At 37.7% G+C, this 18863-nt stretch overlaps 1 protein-coding gene across 2 annotated transcripts in view; it reads right to left on the minus strand.

Annotated features, from left to right (window-relative positions):
• Positions 1–2260: 2260 nt before the first annotated feature.
• dock4b (dedicator of cytokinesis 4b) overlaps positions 2261–18863 on the minus strand; it is an 88632-nt gene continuing 72029 nt past the window's right edge. The window contains exons 43-52 of one of the 2 annotated variants that reach the window (XM_084111467.1): positions 17554–17637; positions 16788–16907; positions 16583–16707; positions 15477–15597; positions 14995–15076; positions 13189–13295; positions 12333–12405; positions 9452–9547; positions 8262–8323; positions 2261–5105 (exon numbers count right to left, since the gene is read on the minus strand). In XM_084111467.1, the coding sequence (XP_083967593.1) occupies positions 4683–5105; positions 8262–8323; positions 9452–9547; positions 12333–12405; positions 13189–13295; positions 14995–15076; positions 15477–15597; positions 16583–16707; positions 16788–16907; positions 17554–17637 (1293 nt within the window). In that variant the 3' untranslated portion in view covers positions 2261–4682. The remainder of the gene's footprint in view (positions 5106–8261; positions 8324–9451; positions 9548–12332; positions 12406–13188; positions 13296–14994; positions 15077–15476; positions 15598–16582; positions 16708–16787; positions 16908–17553; positions 17638–18863) is intronic. The other variant, XM_084111468.1, reaches the window with a different exon arrangement.

An 18863-nucleotide genomic window follows, 5' to 3' on the forward strand; every position in this document is an offset into this window, starting at 1 on the left:
ACCAAAATGATTGTCAGCAGACAGTAATGTGTTATCCATTGTTTGTTTGGAAATGCATACCGTGAAATCTCTGCTACATTTAGCAGAAAGGAGATGCGACACTTTCAGTCACCGTGGTAAGAGTATGATTGCAGATAACAGACCCTCTGCACTAACAGTCGGGAAGAAAAAAAAGACTGAGCTAAAGATCCTGCTGTTGAAATAACAATCAAATGCCAGCATGACCGTGGAGGACGTGCTGTTAAGAGTCGGAGTCGCTGACAAGTGCATGCATGCCGTCGAGGTTGCATATGAGCCGCCTAAGGCGAATTGCTTCAACCTTTAGCATTCTCTACCGACAACCACCCACCACTGGCAGTGAAGTACAGATCAACACTTAGGAAGGCAAGAATGCCGACTGTTAAATAACTAGTCCACAACTTTGAGGGAAGAGTTGGCATCAAAAGAATTGCCATTTTAATGCAGCTTGAGGTCACACTGAGGAGGTTCATTCAAATGTCTGCACATGCAAAACTGAAGGAAGCATGAAGAAGGCCTCTTTAAATTATTGGCATACATAATGGACCATGACTCAAGTGCCTCAATTTTACCCTTGTTATATTGTAATTCCTCAATCGATTGCACAATAGTGTCCTCACTGTGAGTGTCCACATTACTGTGGCGTTTCCACTCAGCCTGATGATGGGCAGTTCACTCAAGTGTTTCAATGTCATGGCCTGGTCAGCAGATTTCTCTCTGTCCCTGTCCCTGTAGGAATCACATAGAGGGCATTGGAGATGGTCTAAATCATAGTAGGCTGCCTATATAGACAGCATCCAAGCTCAAAGAGAATTTCTCTTGACTTGTCAGCCATCTTGGATAAATGCAATGCATTCCGGGATTGTTTTTTTTTTCCTGGAGAGATACATGCTGCTTTAGATTTTGGCTAAAATGTTGCTGCTTACCATTTGGAACAAACCTTTTGTCTGTAACGTACCTTTGACGCCTGAAACAGCTCACTATAGTTCCTGGAACTGAGCCCCATACAGTACCTACAATATAACATCACGTTCGGTGGTCAAAAGATAACGCTAGACTTTCAATTGGATTGGTGGTGCTCTAGGATGTTTACACATTTTGTTTTGTATACCATGCAGTTTACCGTTTTAAAAAAAAATCATTTTAGATCACTGATGATCTGTGGTGTGGACAGCAGTCGAAGCATCCCAGTTCAAACACACAGTTCAAATCAAAGGTTCTCACATTGAGGACGGCGTGTGAGATACGGTTGCCTACATCAATCCTTCGTTTGATGTTCTGTGGAAAATCCCCATACGACATCTGCAAGAGTCCTCTACGAGGTCATAACACAGAAAACAACAAACCAACAGAGAGAAAGAGAAGGTGGGTAAAGCCGATGGGCAAATCCCTATCAGTCGAACAGCAGTGATACAGGAAATCAAGGGATGAAACAGGAAATCTATTATCCATAAACTGTTTGAAATCTGTCTCTGTCGATGAACCTTAGTCCCAGATGGAAACTGTGTTCTTTAGAGTTTCCTGAAGCAGAAAAACACCTTGAGCTTGTGCTATGAAAAGCTCAGCCAAGGTAAGGCAACATTAAGTCCCGCCTTTCTCCTTCCCCAGCCTTTGACATTGCCAATAAATTTACAATTCCCTGGGTGTTTAGCATCTAAATGAGGCACACTTTGGTGGAACAGTTTGCAAAAGTCTTGAAGGGAACATAAAAGAATGGAACAGCAAAGACTTGGAAATTTTTTCCCTGGTCCGGAAGACTTCCTAATTACAATTGCGGTTTTACCTTTCATATAAACTGTGAATTTCCTTGGAAAAATCCTTGGTTCTTCAGGTCTCAGACTGGGAACAAACTTACCATGACAGCAAGGAGTCTTCAAACATCCCACCACAGCAAGATTGCATTACGTGCGCAAATACAGTTCTTACTGAACGGAGAAAAAACACATGAATAATGCAGCCGGCTCACTGCACCTGGAGGAATAACAATGAGCTTCCTACTTTTCTGCCGTTATGATCCTTATTAGAGGTCCAATTGGCTGTCACAGAGCTTAATCTGTAAAATACACATTCTTTACATACATATATAAGCTCCATTTACATTTCAACACTACTGAAGAATATACACAACTTGGTTTGTTGGCATATCCAGCCTGTTAACCTGCACTGAATAAAGGGAAATTGGTTCCATACAGACACGAGTTAACCTTTCGAGAAAGGAACGCAATGAGCTGTTGAATCAAAATGTTGCTGGAAATGTTTATTAGACAGGAAGTCATTAGAATGTGAATGTGTTAGGTGCTTTCTCAACCTCATTTTCCCTACGCTCACAAAATACATAAATATTTGACATTTATCATCTTAATTTGCTGTTCAAACATTCAAAGCTGTAAATTTGTTATAGCTACACTTCTTCTGTTAAAAACATGTTATGTACAATAGACAAGATATTGCATTTGGCATAATTACAACAATTTTGTTATTTAATTTACAGTTTTCTCAATAACTGATTTTTGTGAATGCCATCATCATCACCTGGCTTTCACAACAAATCCGAGTCTCATAAAATGTGACCGTAAAAAGGAGAAAATAAAAATCATACTCAAGTTAATTTAAGAATTAATAAGAAAGAGGACATTGTACTGCGTTAGACGATCACATTTTCCACTAAAACAAAACAATAGCTGGTCTCTCCACTTCCATATTCGCTGGGATTTCATTTGCAGGGCCATACAGAATTGTAAACTTGCCAACATTTGGACAACAAATGAAATTAGCATGCAAAATGCACAAACATTTCTAAACACTTCTGCAGATTTTACACTGCTATGCACCGTGCAACTGTGTTGGAATCTACAGAAGCGTTTATGCATGTGTAATAATCATTAAAAAAGGTTGTAGATGGTCACTGTACCTCCATTTCGTACAGGTAAATGAAACATGAGGTCAGGGAAGGTGCAGTCCAGAGGTGCCAATCCAGATTCGACTGGAACGCATCAATTCAGATTAAAAGTGGCAGCCCTTATTGCCTGATGGCAGCTTGAGTCTCTGTAATGCCCTAGGTAGATCAAGTACCTTTTATATGAAGCTTTTTTTACCAGGATATAACACTTTGTCTCACTGTCTTTCAGACAGCCAGCAGCCGTACGGTAACGCAGTGCCGTAAAGTGGTCCGGTGCACCGTTGAGTCCTTACAGTGAAGTCTATTACAATGGATGTCTAATGCTCCATTTGCATCCTAATAAAGCATCTTCGAGTTCAAGACATCCATTTTCCTTACAGCCCACCTGCTCCTTTGGCACAACACTTGGCAAAACTCCACAAAAGTATATCTCCATTTACACTGCGTGGGCATGTGCACTTGTTAGGAATTATTCGGACCACCTACACAGGTTCTAATCATTCAGACCCCAAACTCCAAAGTAACCAAACAAAACTATCAATGCTTTAGGGCTCCGAAAATCCCATATAGACTCGCCCACAACTGCGCTCCAATTACACAAATGGGACGGAGGTACTACTCTTGATTACACTCACATTAATTTCACATTAGTCAATGCAAAGGTGGCAGTTCATATGGTGAAAGTTTTCAGATTTGTCTAACCCATGAGAGCTCTTTGCGTGTGGATTTTCAGAGACTATGGTAATTTGGTTTTACAAAAGCAGCAACCTTTCTAAAGGCCTATTCACACCAAGTGCAAACTTTTTAAACAAAGCAGTTTTTTTTTTCCTTCGGGCTGCAAAGAAAACTGACCTGTCAATGATACAAGCATTTTTTGTTTCCAGAGCCACCGCTGCACCCGCACAGTTTAGCACATTTAGTTAACCGGTGTAATGCTACTGGACATAGGACTAATGTCGTCTTTGTACATCTTTGCAAAATGACATACTAGTTCATTAACCCTTTGTACTACAGACATAAACACAGTTTCTTTTGAAAGTCTACTAATAAAATATGTGCATATCTAATACATGTGCATAAAAATAATATCACAGGGCAGACAGAAATTTGTGCAAAAGTGCTGTTTAAATCGCCTCATGCACTATATGCCAATCTATAAAATTTCCTCCACACATTATGGACTTAATTTCCAAAGCTTCAGATTTACGAGGCTGTACTTCCTTTTCAAACCACTTTCGTAATGTTCTAATATCTTATTATTTTACCATATATTTTCTCTCTCATTTGGTGTGAATAGGCCTTATACTCAAAGGAAAATGTAACCTTGAACATTTTGTGCTAGCATTAATATAGAGGACTTCTAGCACCTTTGTCTATTTAAAAGTACAGAGTACTTTTAATCGTGCATTTGTCACTGATATAAAGTCTCTTAAGGCAAAACATGTCTTGTATCAACCACTATAAATACACATTAGCATTGATAAATCTATGAAAAATCTGAGAAAATACCATAGTACTAAGTTCTGTTTAGAGTTAATTTAGGGGCTTGGGTAATTTGACAAGCGAACTTATAATTTCGAACCTAAAAAGTGCATAAAATGCAGTCATACCCCTGCAAACCCTCTTTCACTCAATATATATTTATATATTAAAAATATTCCACAGTCTATTTATTTTATAACTGGGAGATTAGGGAATAATCGTAAACCCATAGAGGTTAAGTGTAAAAAGTGCAAATGGTGGGGCTGGTGTGAGGGGCACAGCGTTAGAGCTGTGAGACTTTCCTAGGAATGGGACGGGGTCTGGGAAACTGGTCGGGTCGGCGTGGTTCAGTATTTTGTCTTCGAATCTGGTGTGGTTTGGGCGGAATGGGTGGCGCGTCAATGCTTGGAGGAATCGACAAGCCCGGTGGAAGCGGGACTTGCCTGCGGGGGTTGTTCCGCTCATGTATGCTGTAAGGAGGCGGGGTCTTGTTCTCCCGTCGAATGAGCTCGTCTGAGCCGCTGGAGGCGGAGTTTGGGAGGGCGTGGTCGGTGGGTGTGTTCTCAGTTCCTGAGGCCTCAGATACGCTACAGCGACTGAGAGATGAGATGCCGCTGCTGTAGCTTCCAGAAAGCACCGGAGAATTTGACACCAACCCTGTAGTTTGGCACTCTGTGGGCGAAGGGGTGAACGGAGGCGCAGAGGCCTACAAATACAAAACACATACAGATCAAAAGAGAAAAGATGAAGCTTTGGGCCACAATGCAGTTAGCACAAGATAAGTTACCTCTATCTACTAGCAGGAATAAAGCAATTCTTAATAACTAAGCCATCAGCTACAACAGAAGCAAAAGTCCTGCCTCAAAATCAAATCGGTACACTGGAAGGCCAAAGCACAATATTCTGCAATTTTGGCTCTATTATTTTGAGGCAATACTGTCTCTTTTCATTACAAAAATTATTTCTAAGCAATTAAATCCACAGCTAAGGCTTTAGCTGTTTCTAGGACTTCATTACACTGAATAAAGCATATTTGATCTGATTCCACTCTGGAGAGAACTTCAAACACAACATTTCCGCTAAGATTTTCATTTTGTGCAGTTGATAATGGTGGACCTCAGTAACAGTGAGGTTGCATTACATTTTTATTTTTACTGAAAAAGATACATTTCTTTGGATGACAATATATTGGTAGCAGATAGTTGGTTATTGACCAATATTAAAACTGAAAATTTGTTGGTATAATTTGATGTTGGATGTATATTGGATATTTTAATCCCTATTTTTCTTTCAAAAACACACATTTTTATCACTGTAAAATGCTAATCTCAAAATGAATATATATTTTAATACTGTACATATTACTGTTGTGATGCCTAAATAAAATTGACAAAAGACAATTTAGTCTTTAATATTGGCATTTTATCAGTTAGCAGCCGTGATTATAAGTAATCAGCAGTTTACTATAAATGTGTGATTCCACTGTTATCAGATTGCATATATCACCTGCTGTATAAAATTTAAACTTGATGCATGTTTCATAGATTGTATACCACTACTGGATAACATAAAATAGCATGGACCAGAATGATAATTTGTGCTGTTTAAAGCTGGTTTTGCCAGATGTAACTGACTGTGGAATCTATATTCATGTGTGTGCCTGGTCATGCTTGTGTGCGATGTGTCACACGGTCCAGCTTCAGGCATGAGACTATTTCTGGGACACAACCGTACACAGGTGGTCACGCAGGTTAGGCTTTTGCTTTCTGACCCGCTGACTGCACTTCCTTTAGGAAATTCACCAGCACTAGTGCTGAGATCTCCTCCCATCAGAAACTCGCTCTCCGCTTTGTTCTCCTGAGTAGCTTGAAAGATTTCAGCATTTCCGATTTCCGGAAGGAGTAATGATTTGATTTCTATTCAGTCTTTAAATGAAAACAGAAAGTGTTTGGACTCTTTTGGTTTTATAAGATGATTGGAACGCATGTGCTTTGCTGAATACTAGGTGACGAATCGATATGTGGCACGAGACGAGAATTCAAGGAAGTGGCAAGGAATGCAATTGTCAACAAGATGCGATGAATGAGGCAGCGTTGAGTAGGAGTTTCTGAGAAGCCATTAGAGCGCTGCTCGGCTTTAAGGGCCGTTACTTTGAATGAATGTGCTTTTATTTAAACCTGAATACACTCACTGCAACGTAAAAGAGAAAAGGCATAAAGGTACATTGATGACTGCAGCTCCAACCTTTTTCAAGGTCTGTGACCCTTTTATTCCCTATTATACCCTTTGAAAGAAAAATACTGTGGTTTCTGGTACTCTGCAATATGGACACCTGAATTTTAAGTAAAGCTCAGTTGGACTGACAGCATGAGGGTAATATGTTTAATATTTTCTTGAATGATGAAATGCACTATTAATAACATACAGGACACTAAAGCTGGTCAATAAGGCATCATAAAACATGCATTATACATTCTTTAAAAAATAATCATGTAAAATATGTAGATTGGATGAGAGATATAGTAGTGGTCAAAAGTGATGCCCGGAGGGGATTTTTGTTTTTAATGATCCTACAAGTTCAATTAAACCATTACCATACAAGGACAATATTTTATATTTTTTAAATAGGCCTTGGTTAAGGTATTTATCTGAATATTATTTGGCAAATAAAGGCAAACTACAGCTACAGATTTTATTTTACGATGCAAAAATAAAATAAAATGCATAGAATAACAAAAATAAAGCATGTATTGACTACAACATAATCAGTTTTTAAATGTGACATGTTTCATTGCATTATCACAAATAAAACATTTGACCCCATGCACAACTACACAATATGCTTACAAAATCTTTTTAAATTTTTTATATTATTTGAATAAAGCATGAAGATGTCAATTTACCTTGGCTGGACATCACTTTTGACCACTACTGTACTTAAGTTAGGGGAGTAAAGATTTATATATATAAAATGTCACTGTTTAAATAAATGGTTTATGTTGCTTCAAAAAAGCCTATATGAGAAAATATCAAAAAACATTTATTGTTTTTTTAACATTTTTGAGCATCGTATGCATGGTATAACTGTTTGGTATTGTATATATGCACAGTGTTGGACCCAAAAATAATGATCCAGGGAGATAAGACGGGTGAAATTCAAAGGTTTGGGGTCAGTAAGACTCTTATGCTCACTAAGGCTGGTTATTTGATAAAACATACAGTAAAAAAAGTATATTGTGAAGTATTACAATTTAACATATCTGTTTTTAGTGTCACATGATCCTTATAGAAACATTCTAATATACTGATTTGGAGCTTGAAAACAGAAAACACTTTCAACATTATGATAAAACAGTATTTTTTTCAGGATTCTTTGATGAATAGAAAGTTCAAAAGAACAGTTTTTATTTGAAAAAAATAATCTTTTGTAACACTAAGTTGATCATAAGTGACATGAAAGACATTTATAATGTGTACTTGCTGAATAAAGTAATTAATTACTGACCCCAAACTTTTGAATGGTAGTGTAAATATTGTGTTGCTTTCCACTGTTGTTACCAGAGTTATCTGATAAACACAATCTTGCAGTAAAATGATTGTGCCACCATTGAGAAGAAAGAGTTTGAGATCGATTAGTGGATTCTGCACCGGATCACTGCCATGTACGTGAGCCAACGGAGCTGTTCAGGACTGGAGCGAACACTCACAAACAGTGTCTCTCTGTCTAATCATGGGCCCAGTTGGATTGACTAGAGCCTGACCCAGTTTAGACATCCTGGATTGAGTCCCGAGACACTACAGTAAACACTGTACATCAAAGGTCACTTCACAAAACACCCTAGACAACAAGAAAAGGTCATACCTTCTGAGGCGAGCGTGATGTCATCACAGGGGACTGTGATCGTGTAGTCTTGGCAGGAGATCCTATTAAAGGACACAAAAAGTCAATCTACTTCACTTGATACAGGAGCTTGGGACAGTAAACATGGTCATGGCTGTCTATTAATCAGGGAAACGCTTTGCCAAGGTCGGTCGGCTAATGCAAAACAGTTTAACCATTCGCTACCATTTCTTTTCCAGGACAAGACCCTCAATTACAGTCCACTGATGGACACACTTAAAAGGGTCACTTCATACATTTTTATTATGCAATTTGTTCTCTGAGGTACACTTACAATGTTAGAGAAGTTTGGAGTGCCAAAAAGAGTCATTATTTAATTTAATTTAATTTAATTTAATTTAATTTAATTTAATTTAATTTAATTTAATTTAATTTAATTTAATTTAATTTAATTGTAGTTCTGAAAGTTACTTCATACTAACAACAAAAACAAAAACAATAATAATTGATTAGGTTACATTAAAACAATTTAATAAATTATAAAAGAATACAAATATAAAATAAATACACTACTTATATACAGTAAATATTATATATATATATATATATATATATATATATATATATATATATATATATATATATATATATATATATATATATATACACACACACACACACATAACAAAAATAGTAATTATTTAAATATATCTATAAAATATAGTCAGCATACTAGTTATAATTATAGTTCTGAAAATTACTTAATAAAAGTGTTTTATATTAAAATGAATAAAATGTAGAAGAATAAAATAAATGTATATCTAAATAAATAAAATAAAATAAAAAAATGATAGTAAAGACAATGCAGAAAAGAGAATGCAGACCAACATCTAAAAGGTAATGAAGCAGCAATGGTGCAGATTGAGGTTTAAAGACACGTCATGCAGTTTAAAGAAAGAAATGCAGCGAGAAAGCTCATCAAGAATGATTATAAACAAAAGAGTGTGTGAGAAGGATCCCGCTGTTACTTTTCTCATTATCCAATGATGCGTCCGACCGGCAGCCCTCATGATACAGTGGGATGTAGAAAATAAGACGAGCAAGAAACCAGGAGACTTTAGAGCAGAAGAGTGGAAGATCTGAGAGTTAAAAGGCTCTGGAAACATCTGTGTCAGTCTGTAGGATCGGGCGAAGCAGATTTCTTTCTTTACCTGTGTGCGTTGGTCTAGGAGGAACAGGGGGGCCCTTTCCATTAAAATCAGAGAGCGGCATGTCTAGACTCCAGCTACTAGGTGCAGGCTTCACCACTTTCACACACAAAACATGCATTTCAGGTATATTCAGTCAACTCAACTCAAAATACAATGCCCAGTAGCGTTGTATGACTGACAATAGGAAATAGCAAATCAGGGTTTAGCGGGAGGACTAGGGTGTAAAAGCATGGACACTGTCCCACTACAACCTCCTGTCCAGGAAATATGCCACCTGAGGAAAGAAAATTGTGTTTCTTCTATCTTTAGCAGATATTTTTAATATCTTATACAGAACAAAATATCGAAATATTCAATATCCAAAGCCTTTCAGACCTTTTTTTCCCTCTAAAATGAAACAAGTTTAAAGGGATAGTTTACCCAAAAATGAAAATTCTGTCATCATTTACTCACTCTCAAGTAGGGGTGGGCGATATGACCTAAAATTAATATCACGGTATTTTTCATCTTTTGAACGGTGACGGTATAATATCACGGTATAACTTTTTTTTTTCACCAATAAAGAAATTTTCATTGATTTACTCCTTGATATTTATTCCTTTATAAGCAGTTATATATTACTGTATTCTAAATATAATTAGCCTATGTTTTATCCACAACTTTAAATGCTTTAATTTAGGCTATTTTGTAACAGCGCCACAGTTTAGCGCACCACGTAGAACACTCGGGAACCGCACCTGTGGCTGGCTGCACTGCTGCTTCGTGCTCAGTAAGGAATATAGGTAGTAATCTCTATGTGTCTGTCTGTCCGTTTGCATTTTGATTATTTCGAGAACCGTTCATCCAATCGACTTCACAAGGGAGTGCAGTGTCGCATTTGGTGCAATATAGACAGACACGCGAGACGCGACACGTTCAGAATTAATAGTAAACTACAGAACAGCGCGAGCGGGAAGCGGCGCACCTCACGCGAGCAGGGCGGCTATATTCTCCGAGAACGGACACTGCACTAGTGATATAAAACGCACACAGTCTGTTAATTAAGCAATACTTTTAAGGTAGTCTAATATTTTTCTGACTAACAAATTACTGACACAGTAAAGGGTAGATTTAAATAAAGAAAAACGAAATTTAAATAAAGAAAAACGAAATTTAAATAAAGAAAAAAACGAAATTTAAATACAGAAAAAATGAAATTTAAAAAAAGAAAAACGAAATTTAAATAAAGAAAAACGAAATTTAAATAGGCCTAAAGAAAAACTAAATTTAAATAAAGAAAAAACGAAATTTAAATAAAGAAAAACGAAATTTAAATAAAGAAAAAAACGAAATTTAAATACAGAAAAAATGAAATTTAAATAAAGAAAAACGGAATTTAAATAAAGAAAAACGAAATTTAAATAAAGAAAAAACAAAATTTAAATAAAGAAAAACGAAATTTAAATAAAGAAAAAACGAAATTAAGTTTGCCTAAATTAAAAACGAGATTAATTTAGATTGATAATAACGGGTAAAAAGTCTAATACATTTTGTTTATTCTATTTTCCACAATGTCAAAGCAACAGCAGCAATACAAGCTCAGGCATGCACTTCGGTTCATACAAACTCCGCTGTTCTGCGCTCTAGCCAGAGAACACTCTTGTTGCAGGAACACTCAGGCCTCGGTTCTATTTCTAGCATGCACGCGTTTTCCGCGTGGCTCGAGCCGCGCCTGAGACGCGTGTCTCACGCAGGCAGTGTGCAAACTCCAACCTTTTAACATGGGAGCCGAAATAAAAACAGACACCCAACGCAGCTGAGACTCTCACGCCAGCAGCCAGTGTGTCGCCGGCCTTATTCAAGCGCGAATGAGAACCGTTTCGCGGGGGATCCCAGGTGTCAATAAAACAAAAACAAAAACGTTTTTTCGTTGTTGTTTTATAAATGCTCTGACAATTGTTTAATAAATGTTCAATCAAAATGCAAAACATCGCGTCTTTTTTTTATTTTTATTTTTTATTTTTATTTTTTTTAGTCGACTAATCGTTGTGCAGGACAGGACTTTGGTCGACTAAGCATTTCTTTGGTTGACTACAGCCCTAATGTAAATGCAGCCGTTCAAGGAACATAATTGATTTATTACGGTATTGACGGTATTAGAAAATCCATGTCGTGGCGCAATGTCACACCGGTGATGACTATGACACCGGTGTACCGCCCACCCCTACTCTCAAGTTGTTCCAAATTTGTATGAGTTTCTTTCTTCTGTTGAACACAAAAGAAGATATTTTGAAGAATGTCGGTAATCAGACAGTTGACGGTAGCCATTGACTTCCATAGTATTATTTTCCCTATGGAAGTCATACCGTTTGATTACCAACATTCTTTAAAATATCTTCTTTTGTGTTCAGCCGAAGAAAGAAACTCGGTTTGGAACAACATGAGGTTGTGTAAATGATGACAAAATGTTCCTTTTTGGGTAACCTATCCCTTTAATATTGCAATAACTCACTGGGCATTTTTTTGGGATGATCAAATCCTCTCAGATGAAGCAGTAACATCAAAAACACCATGCATATATACATTTTGGAAATAAATCACAGGAAGGAAAAACTAAAAGTTGCCAATGTCTTTGCAAGTCAATGTACCCGTAGATTTAAATAACTTGGGTGAACAGATGATGAAACCTCCTCAACATCTCCCTGTCAATCAGAATAAGCATAAGTCTGTTTGTGAAGCTCTTTGGTGGTCCAGTCACAGCTGTCACAACACACAAGAGCGGTGAGCTGTCGGTTAGCATCAGATCTAGCGCGCTGACCGCAAGACCCCCGTCATTCCAGACCACCTTCTTCACAGCGGGACGACAGACTGAAGATTCATACGCTCACATGCACATGCTCACCTTTGTCGGGGGTAGAGATGTTGGGGTCACTGCGAGGCAAGGAGGCATCGCCCGCTGGGTGTGGGACCGGCCTCTGTGAAAGACATTCACATCACATCAGTGCGGTTGAGATTTCTCACTGGGAAATGTTCAGTGATTACTGTAGGTTACTAAAGGTTTGCTATAGGCTGTTGGTTTACAATGAAAATATCCATTACATTGCTTTCTTGTTTCTATTTTACATAAATTACATTATTAAATTATATATAGATACACTTTTGCTATCATTATTTACCACTTTATTCATAGCCGAAAAAAGACTCAAGCTGGATTTAACTGGATTTAAACACGCATTTGGATAGTGTGATGACAAGAACGGAAATTTACAGAACAGTAAAAAAAAAAGATGCATTCTGGGAAAGTCTTCTTCCACCCTGGTGGCCGTGGTTAAATATGAAAAAAATATATAAACTAAACACAATCTTCTATAGGTGGCATTACTATAAAACAGAGATATGTTTATATTAGACATTAACGTTCATAATAGATACGATTGTGAAAGCTTCTTACCCAGTATATGCTTCATTCATGATGATTTTACATTAGTGTGTAATTTATCACCCTATTAAAATGTACTGATGTATGAGAAATGAGTCTTCTGCATAGATACTTTACCTCACTTCTCATTTCTTGACAAATAATATTCCTGGGACACATTAACAAAACCAGTTTCATCTAGTCGTTTTTCAAGATGTGGTAAACGCAAATCTTACACTGAAGAAGGATATGAGAAGTAAACCCACCAATACACCTCAACCGAAGACTGTTTGGCATCTGAGGAATATTACAAACACTGATACTATAATCATCTTCATACCTGTGTGGGATCCAGGGGGTTTGGATATATGGCACTGCAGGGTCTCTCTCTCGGCGAGAGGCAGTTCTCTCGGGAATGCTTTTGTTTATCTGACAACTGTGGAGAACCTGTGAAGGGTGAGGAGGTGTAAGCAAGGGTGTGATTTCTGTAACAAACCAATATGAATGCTCAAATATGTGCCCCCACACACACATAAAAAAAGACATAGATCTTGCACTCATTTCTTTGCTAACCAGCCAGCACATGAAATAAAGGCTCCTCCTCGTCTCTCCCTCCTGCTAGGGCGAGAATTGCTCTGTTGGGGTGACAGACGGCTATCTCGCGGGAAGAGATGGACGGCCAGGCCTGAACCTGCTCAGAACACTAACATCCTCCTCCAGCACAGGACAGAAGGCCACGGCTCCCTTATGAAAGCTATCATCAGTCTAGAGTTCTTCAAGCAGCATTTTATGCCTTCAGGAGCGCCTCCTGTCTGCCGCTGCTTTATGGGGGTCTCTATGCAAGGCAAGAAGGGCTGCCAAGGGGAGACTATAAGATTACATAAATGTCTCCATACATATTCCCATTTTTACGACCTGTGTCCGCAAGTAAACACATGCTGGATGGAGGGAGATAAGTGGCCGAGGAAGAGCGGAGAAGAGAGAGGAATAGAGGGGAGAGTTCTGCAATATATCAGGACACCAGCTTTCTGTATCCTACAGTAAAACAGCATTAAATGGGCCATAAACATCACTTCTGTAGCATTTTATTTTTAACTCAGAAATCTGTTTATTATGGAGGCCTGTTTCTGAATCAGACTAAAAAATAATAAAAGGTAATTGTAAGAGAATGCTTAAAATAAGTGAGTCAAAGTTGCAATTACAGCAAATAAGAACAATCATAATTTACCAGGATTGAACATACCGGGAAATAAACATACCGGTACCACAAATAAGATACCAGGAAATATTAAGACTTGAGAAATATAATTACAAAAAAAATAGAAAAATAGACGCAATTAAAATAAATTGTCCAAATTGTGTTTTAAAGTCACAAATCCAATTACGCAATGACTCTGTTATGAGGAATGTACATGTACAAGTACATGTAGTTAATTATTATTACTCAGTACTTCCATGTATAATGCAACACTGTAACACAGACACCTTAAAATGAAGTGTAACCAAAATTCACAATTATAATGAGAAAGTCGAAAATGAGAAATATAGTTTAAATTTTGATATGAAGTTGCAAATAATTGAAATATGTTGAAATATGAAGACTCAATTATGAGAAATTTACTTACAATTATGAGTCCAAATTGTAATATAATGTTACAAAAGGGAGAAATGTTGCATTGTGAAATATTAAGTCTCAAATACTAGAAATAAAGTCACAATTATGATAAATAAAGTCCAAATTGTGATAAAAAGCTTCACATTGTGAAATAGAATGTCTCAAATATGAGAAATAATCACAATTGCCTTTATTTTCTGGTGGAAAACGGCTTCTGTAACTTATACATTTTTACTTAAGGCATCTTGCATAAAAAAATTTAGTTTTAAATTGACCCTTTCTAACCCTGTCAAAAAATGCTTCATGCAAGTATAAAAATAAAGAAAATGATTGGTCAGTGCACTGCAAGCACACACACAGTCCGTTGTAAATATTTAACATTTTTAGAATATTTAGTTATTGTGTTACTGTGCCGCATCAAACCTCAGCAGCTTCGCTGTAGGAACATTGCAGTATATATACATCAAGCTTTTATTCCAAAAGAGCAAAGGTTTGGCATGGCTGCTCTGAGAGCCGACAGACTCTTCTCACCTCTGGCACTGGACGGAGCCGAGCTGGTCACGTTGGGAGAGGCAGAGTGATTGGAACTGAGACTTGAGGTAGACGGACTTGGCTGAAAAGAGAAGAAAACGTGAGAAACATGAGAAAGAGCTCACAGTTTTCTATACCTTGTTGATGGTCTATAACATTAACAGGTTGTAAAATAATAATTCGGTCTGGGATAAAAGAAAAAAGTGAAATGATCTGTCCATCCAGTCTATAATTCACCTACAAATCCGATTCTCACAGTGAGAGAAAAGACTGAGCGAGACAGGAAGGATTAAGTGGGGATGTGAGAGAGACAGATTTAAACAGAAAGAGGGCAATTAGGAAAGAAAAAGAAGCAAGGAAAAAGAACAAGAAAAAAGAAGGAGATTAGGAGGAAATATGAAAGTCAGCGAGAGAGAATAGAGGTTCTGCCGGTGTGTGTGTGTGTGTGTGTGTGTGAGACAGTGGCGGTCCTGTGCACTCACCTGCATGTTGAAGACTTCATCGGAGCTCTCTGATTGGCCCGTGATGTTGCTCACTTCATTGGACGCCTGCGATGACAGCGAGGATGAAGAGTAGCGGTTGACTGCTGGGTAGCTGAGGGGACTGAATCACATACAATAAAAACACAATAAGAATGACTTCATAACAAGTAGTATCAATTTCTGGTGAAAATTAAGAGTAGAATTTACTAGAAGATTAGTAGAAAGACATTAGTCATCAATCAGCCAATATTCTGACATTATCGACATGTGCTAGTAATCATGATTGACTGGTCGATTATTAGTTTCAAAATCAACTTCTATAATTAACATTTTCTGCTTTCAAATATTTTGAATGAATTTTATGTAAACAAAGGTTTAATTGCAAAACAGTTGTCCGTGTCATCATTATAATAAAATGTTTTATATAAATATTATAATTGGGAGTTTAAGAAGACAAAAAATCTAAATTGTTTATTATTACAATTTTTTTTTTTTTTTTTTTTTACATAATAAAATCATCATTATACTACAAAATATAATAAAATAAAATAAATACTCTATCAGTATTTCATTCATTCATTATAACTACTAGTACTACTAATGAATGAATGAATGAATGAATGAACGAATAAATAAATAAATAAATAAAGAGGAGTCAGTGGAACAAATATGAGCATATAATACTATCCACAGCAAGTGAGAAAAAAATATTTAAATATATTTTTACATCTCTAATTATATTACATAAGGACATTATGGCTGCTATTAGCCATTCTGCTCCCTAGATATCAGCACTAACCAATGAAAAACCCCTAGTGGTTGACCCGAAAAGGGTTACACTTTATTTTAATGGTCCCCTTTAGACATTCTGTTCACTCTTTTTTTTTTTTCACCTACATGTCAACTAACTCGCCTTAGTATATTAGTAGACTGTTAGGGTTCGGGTTAGTAGAACACATTGATACGTACTTGGAAAATTACTATTAAGCAGATAGTCTAATACTCTAATGAGAGTTAATTGACGTAGGTGTAATGTTACTTTTAATCAACAAAATGTCTAAAGGGGGCCATCAAAATGAAGTGTAATCCTGAAAAGAGTTTCTCACCTGCGGCGTGACACCACACGAGCTCCTCCCTCTGGACTCATTATATTGGGAGCTGAGTTTCTTCCAGCTCGAGGGCTTCCGTTGGTGAAGTGAATCGGGCTGGCTCGCACATAGGCCGGAAATTCCTTCAGGCAGTGGGAAAGAGAGAAAGATGAGCGCACAAGGAACGACTAGGGAATCCGACTGTAGGAACTCTGATTTGTACCTGTATGCCGAGGCTGGATTTCATGAGATGAAACTGATCCACCAGTTTCTTGTGCAGGGGCCGCATGTCCTGAGGTACAAACTTCTCATGCACTGTCAACCCAAACTCCAGTATGTGAGCCTGATGGAGAAACGATGAGCCTTTAAAGACAATAGTACTCACAATGCATTTAACCTCCGTAATGTGACGCATTTCAGTAAAACAGAATATTTAGTGCTGAATAATATAGGGAGGAGACTTGATTTGATCTATTATTGGCTAATATTCTTCCCTGCCCATGCACTTGGGGTTTAAACATCAGCAGGACAGTAAAAGTCGCTACATTTTGATTGAAAACTATAAAAAATGTTTTATGTTCTTTAAAATAACATACTGATGAATCAAGAGCAATAAGATGAAAGACATTTATTAAAGAAGCAAATAGCATCCATTATTCTTACAAGCTGTCTTTAAAACTGCTTGCTTCATAATTAAATGATCAGCAAAATATTTTTCCCCTTTCAGTCTTTAAAAGTTCACTTTCATGCTTGTAACTGGCTTATATCCATGGTTACTGTCTAGACATCAGCATCATGTGCTCGGCTCTGGAGAGTTTCTGGTTACTAAGCAGCACGAGCATGTAGGGAAGAAGTGAGACCTACAGAAACCGAGCTTGTGTAGAACGTAACGGCTAAATGCCAAACATGAGTGGAGAAATGATGACAATGAAACATCATAAATCTGTGTGAAATCTGGTGTAGATTAGATTTGGTTTCTTCAAACAAACCTGCTCAAACATGAGCTCCCGGAGACGACCAATTTTGTCTCCATCTTCGGGGTGATTCATGATGTAGTCCTTCACGAAGAACGCCTATGAGAAACACAAAATTGCGCTGTTTAACCATAATGTGTTGTGACTCACCAGCCTCCACATATTTTGTGGTGCGAGTTACATTTACCTCGACAACTTCAGCAAACAATATCATGCATAATTTCACCGATTAGTCAAATTATAACTTGATTAACTTTCTGTTTTCAGTTAAATGGGGGATGAAGAGCTGCAAACAAATAAAGTGCAAAAAATATGAGCTTATAAAAACATGCATGTCTTCAGATCTTCTAAGGAAAAGGGGGAAGGAGAGAGAACAGACGGTGTATCTGTGTCCGATCTGTTCCAAGGACGATGTGCTGGTATCTCCAAAGAGACAGTGGGAGAGCAGAAGCTTTAGGAGGGAAACTCTCAGACTTCAAAGAATCCACCATGCAGATTTTCCCATTGCCCTGAACATGACATTTGCCCTTAAGGCCAGACGAACGCTACCGGCAGATGCACAATTTAATTGCAGATGCACGCTATGCCTGCCGATCACTGAAGGAGTTCATGCTGACAGTGATTTTTAGCGACAAAGGGACCAGCATATTTGAGTTATGGGATCTTTTGAGAAACGTCTGTGAGTTTTTAGGAAGGGAATGAAATACAATAAAATAAAAATAAAAAATAAATTAAAAAAAGGCTTACAAAAGCCAGGCATACACAGTATGATTTTTGATGTCGCACAAGCTTGCAGGCAATTTTTTTTTCTCTGGAGAAATCACGTGGAAATCGCTGATGCTCGTATGGTCGCGTTTCGCATTGTGTAAGAGAAATTACGAGCCGAGCAAGTTACGAGCACCTCCTGAACCCCTGATAATTTTTATACAAATTCAGGGAGTCAGCCCAGTTTTGACCAGTGCATGGGCCAAATCATACACAATCATGTCACATACGTTAGATCCATGACTATTATTACAGCCCATGTGGCTGCAACCACAACGTGCGCATACATGCACACAAATACACATCCGAAGCTAAACCAGCAATATTGAAAGTGCCAGTCTCCGTGTTTGAGCAGGATTTGAACCGGCATCTCCGGAGTGGGAGGCGGGCATGCTAACAAGGACACTAAAGACCGCAGCCTCAGTTGCTAACGCACCTCTTGAGGCCAGAGGAATGAGATTTACATGCACATCACTTACTCGCTTACATTACACTCACCCCCCTAAACCTCGCTCCCATCCGGGTCACGGCACCAACTGTAACCGCTCCTACTCGACCCG

Source organism: Abramis brama (genome assembly GCF_963993115.1).
Source record: "Abramis brama genome assembly, chromosome: 4".
Lineage (NCBI taxonomy): Eukaryota > Metazoa > Chordata > Actinopteri > Cypriniformes > Leuciscidae > Abramis > Abramis brama.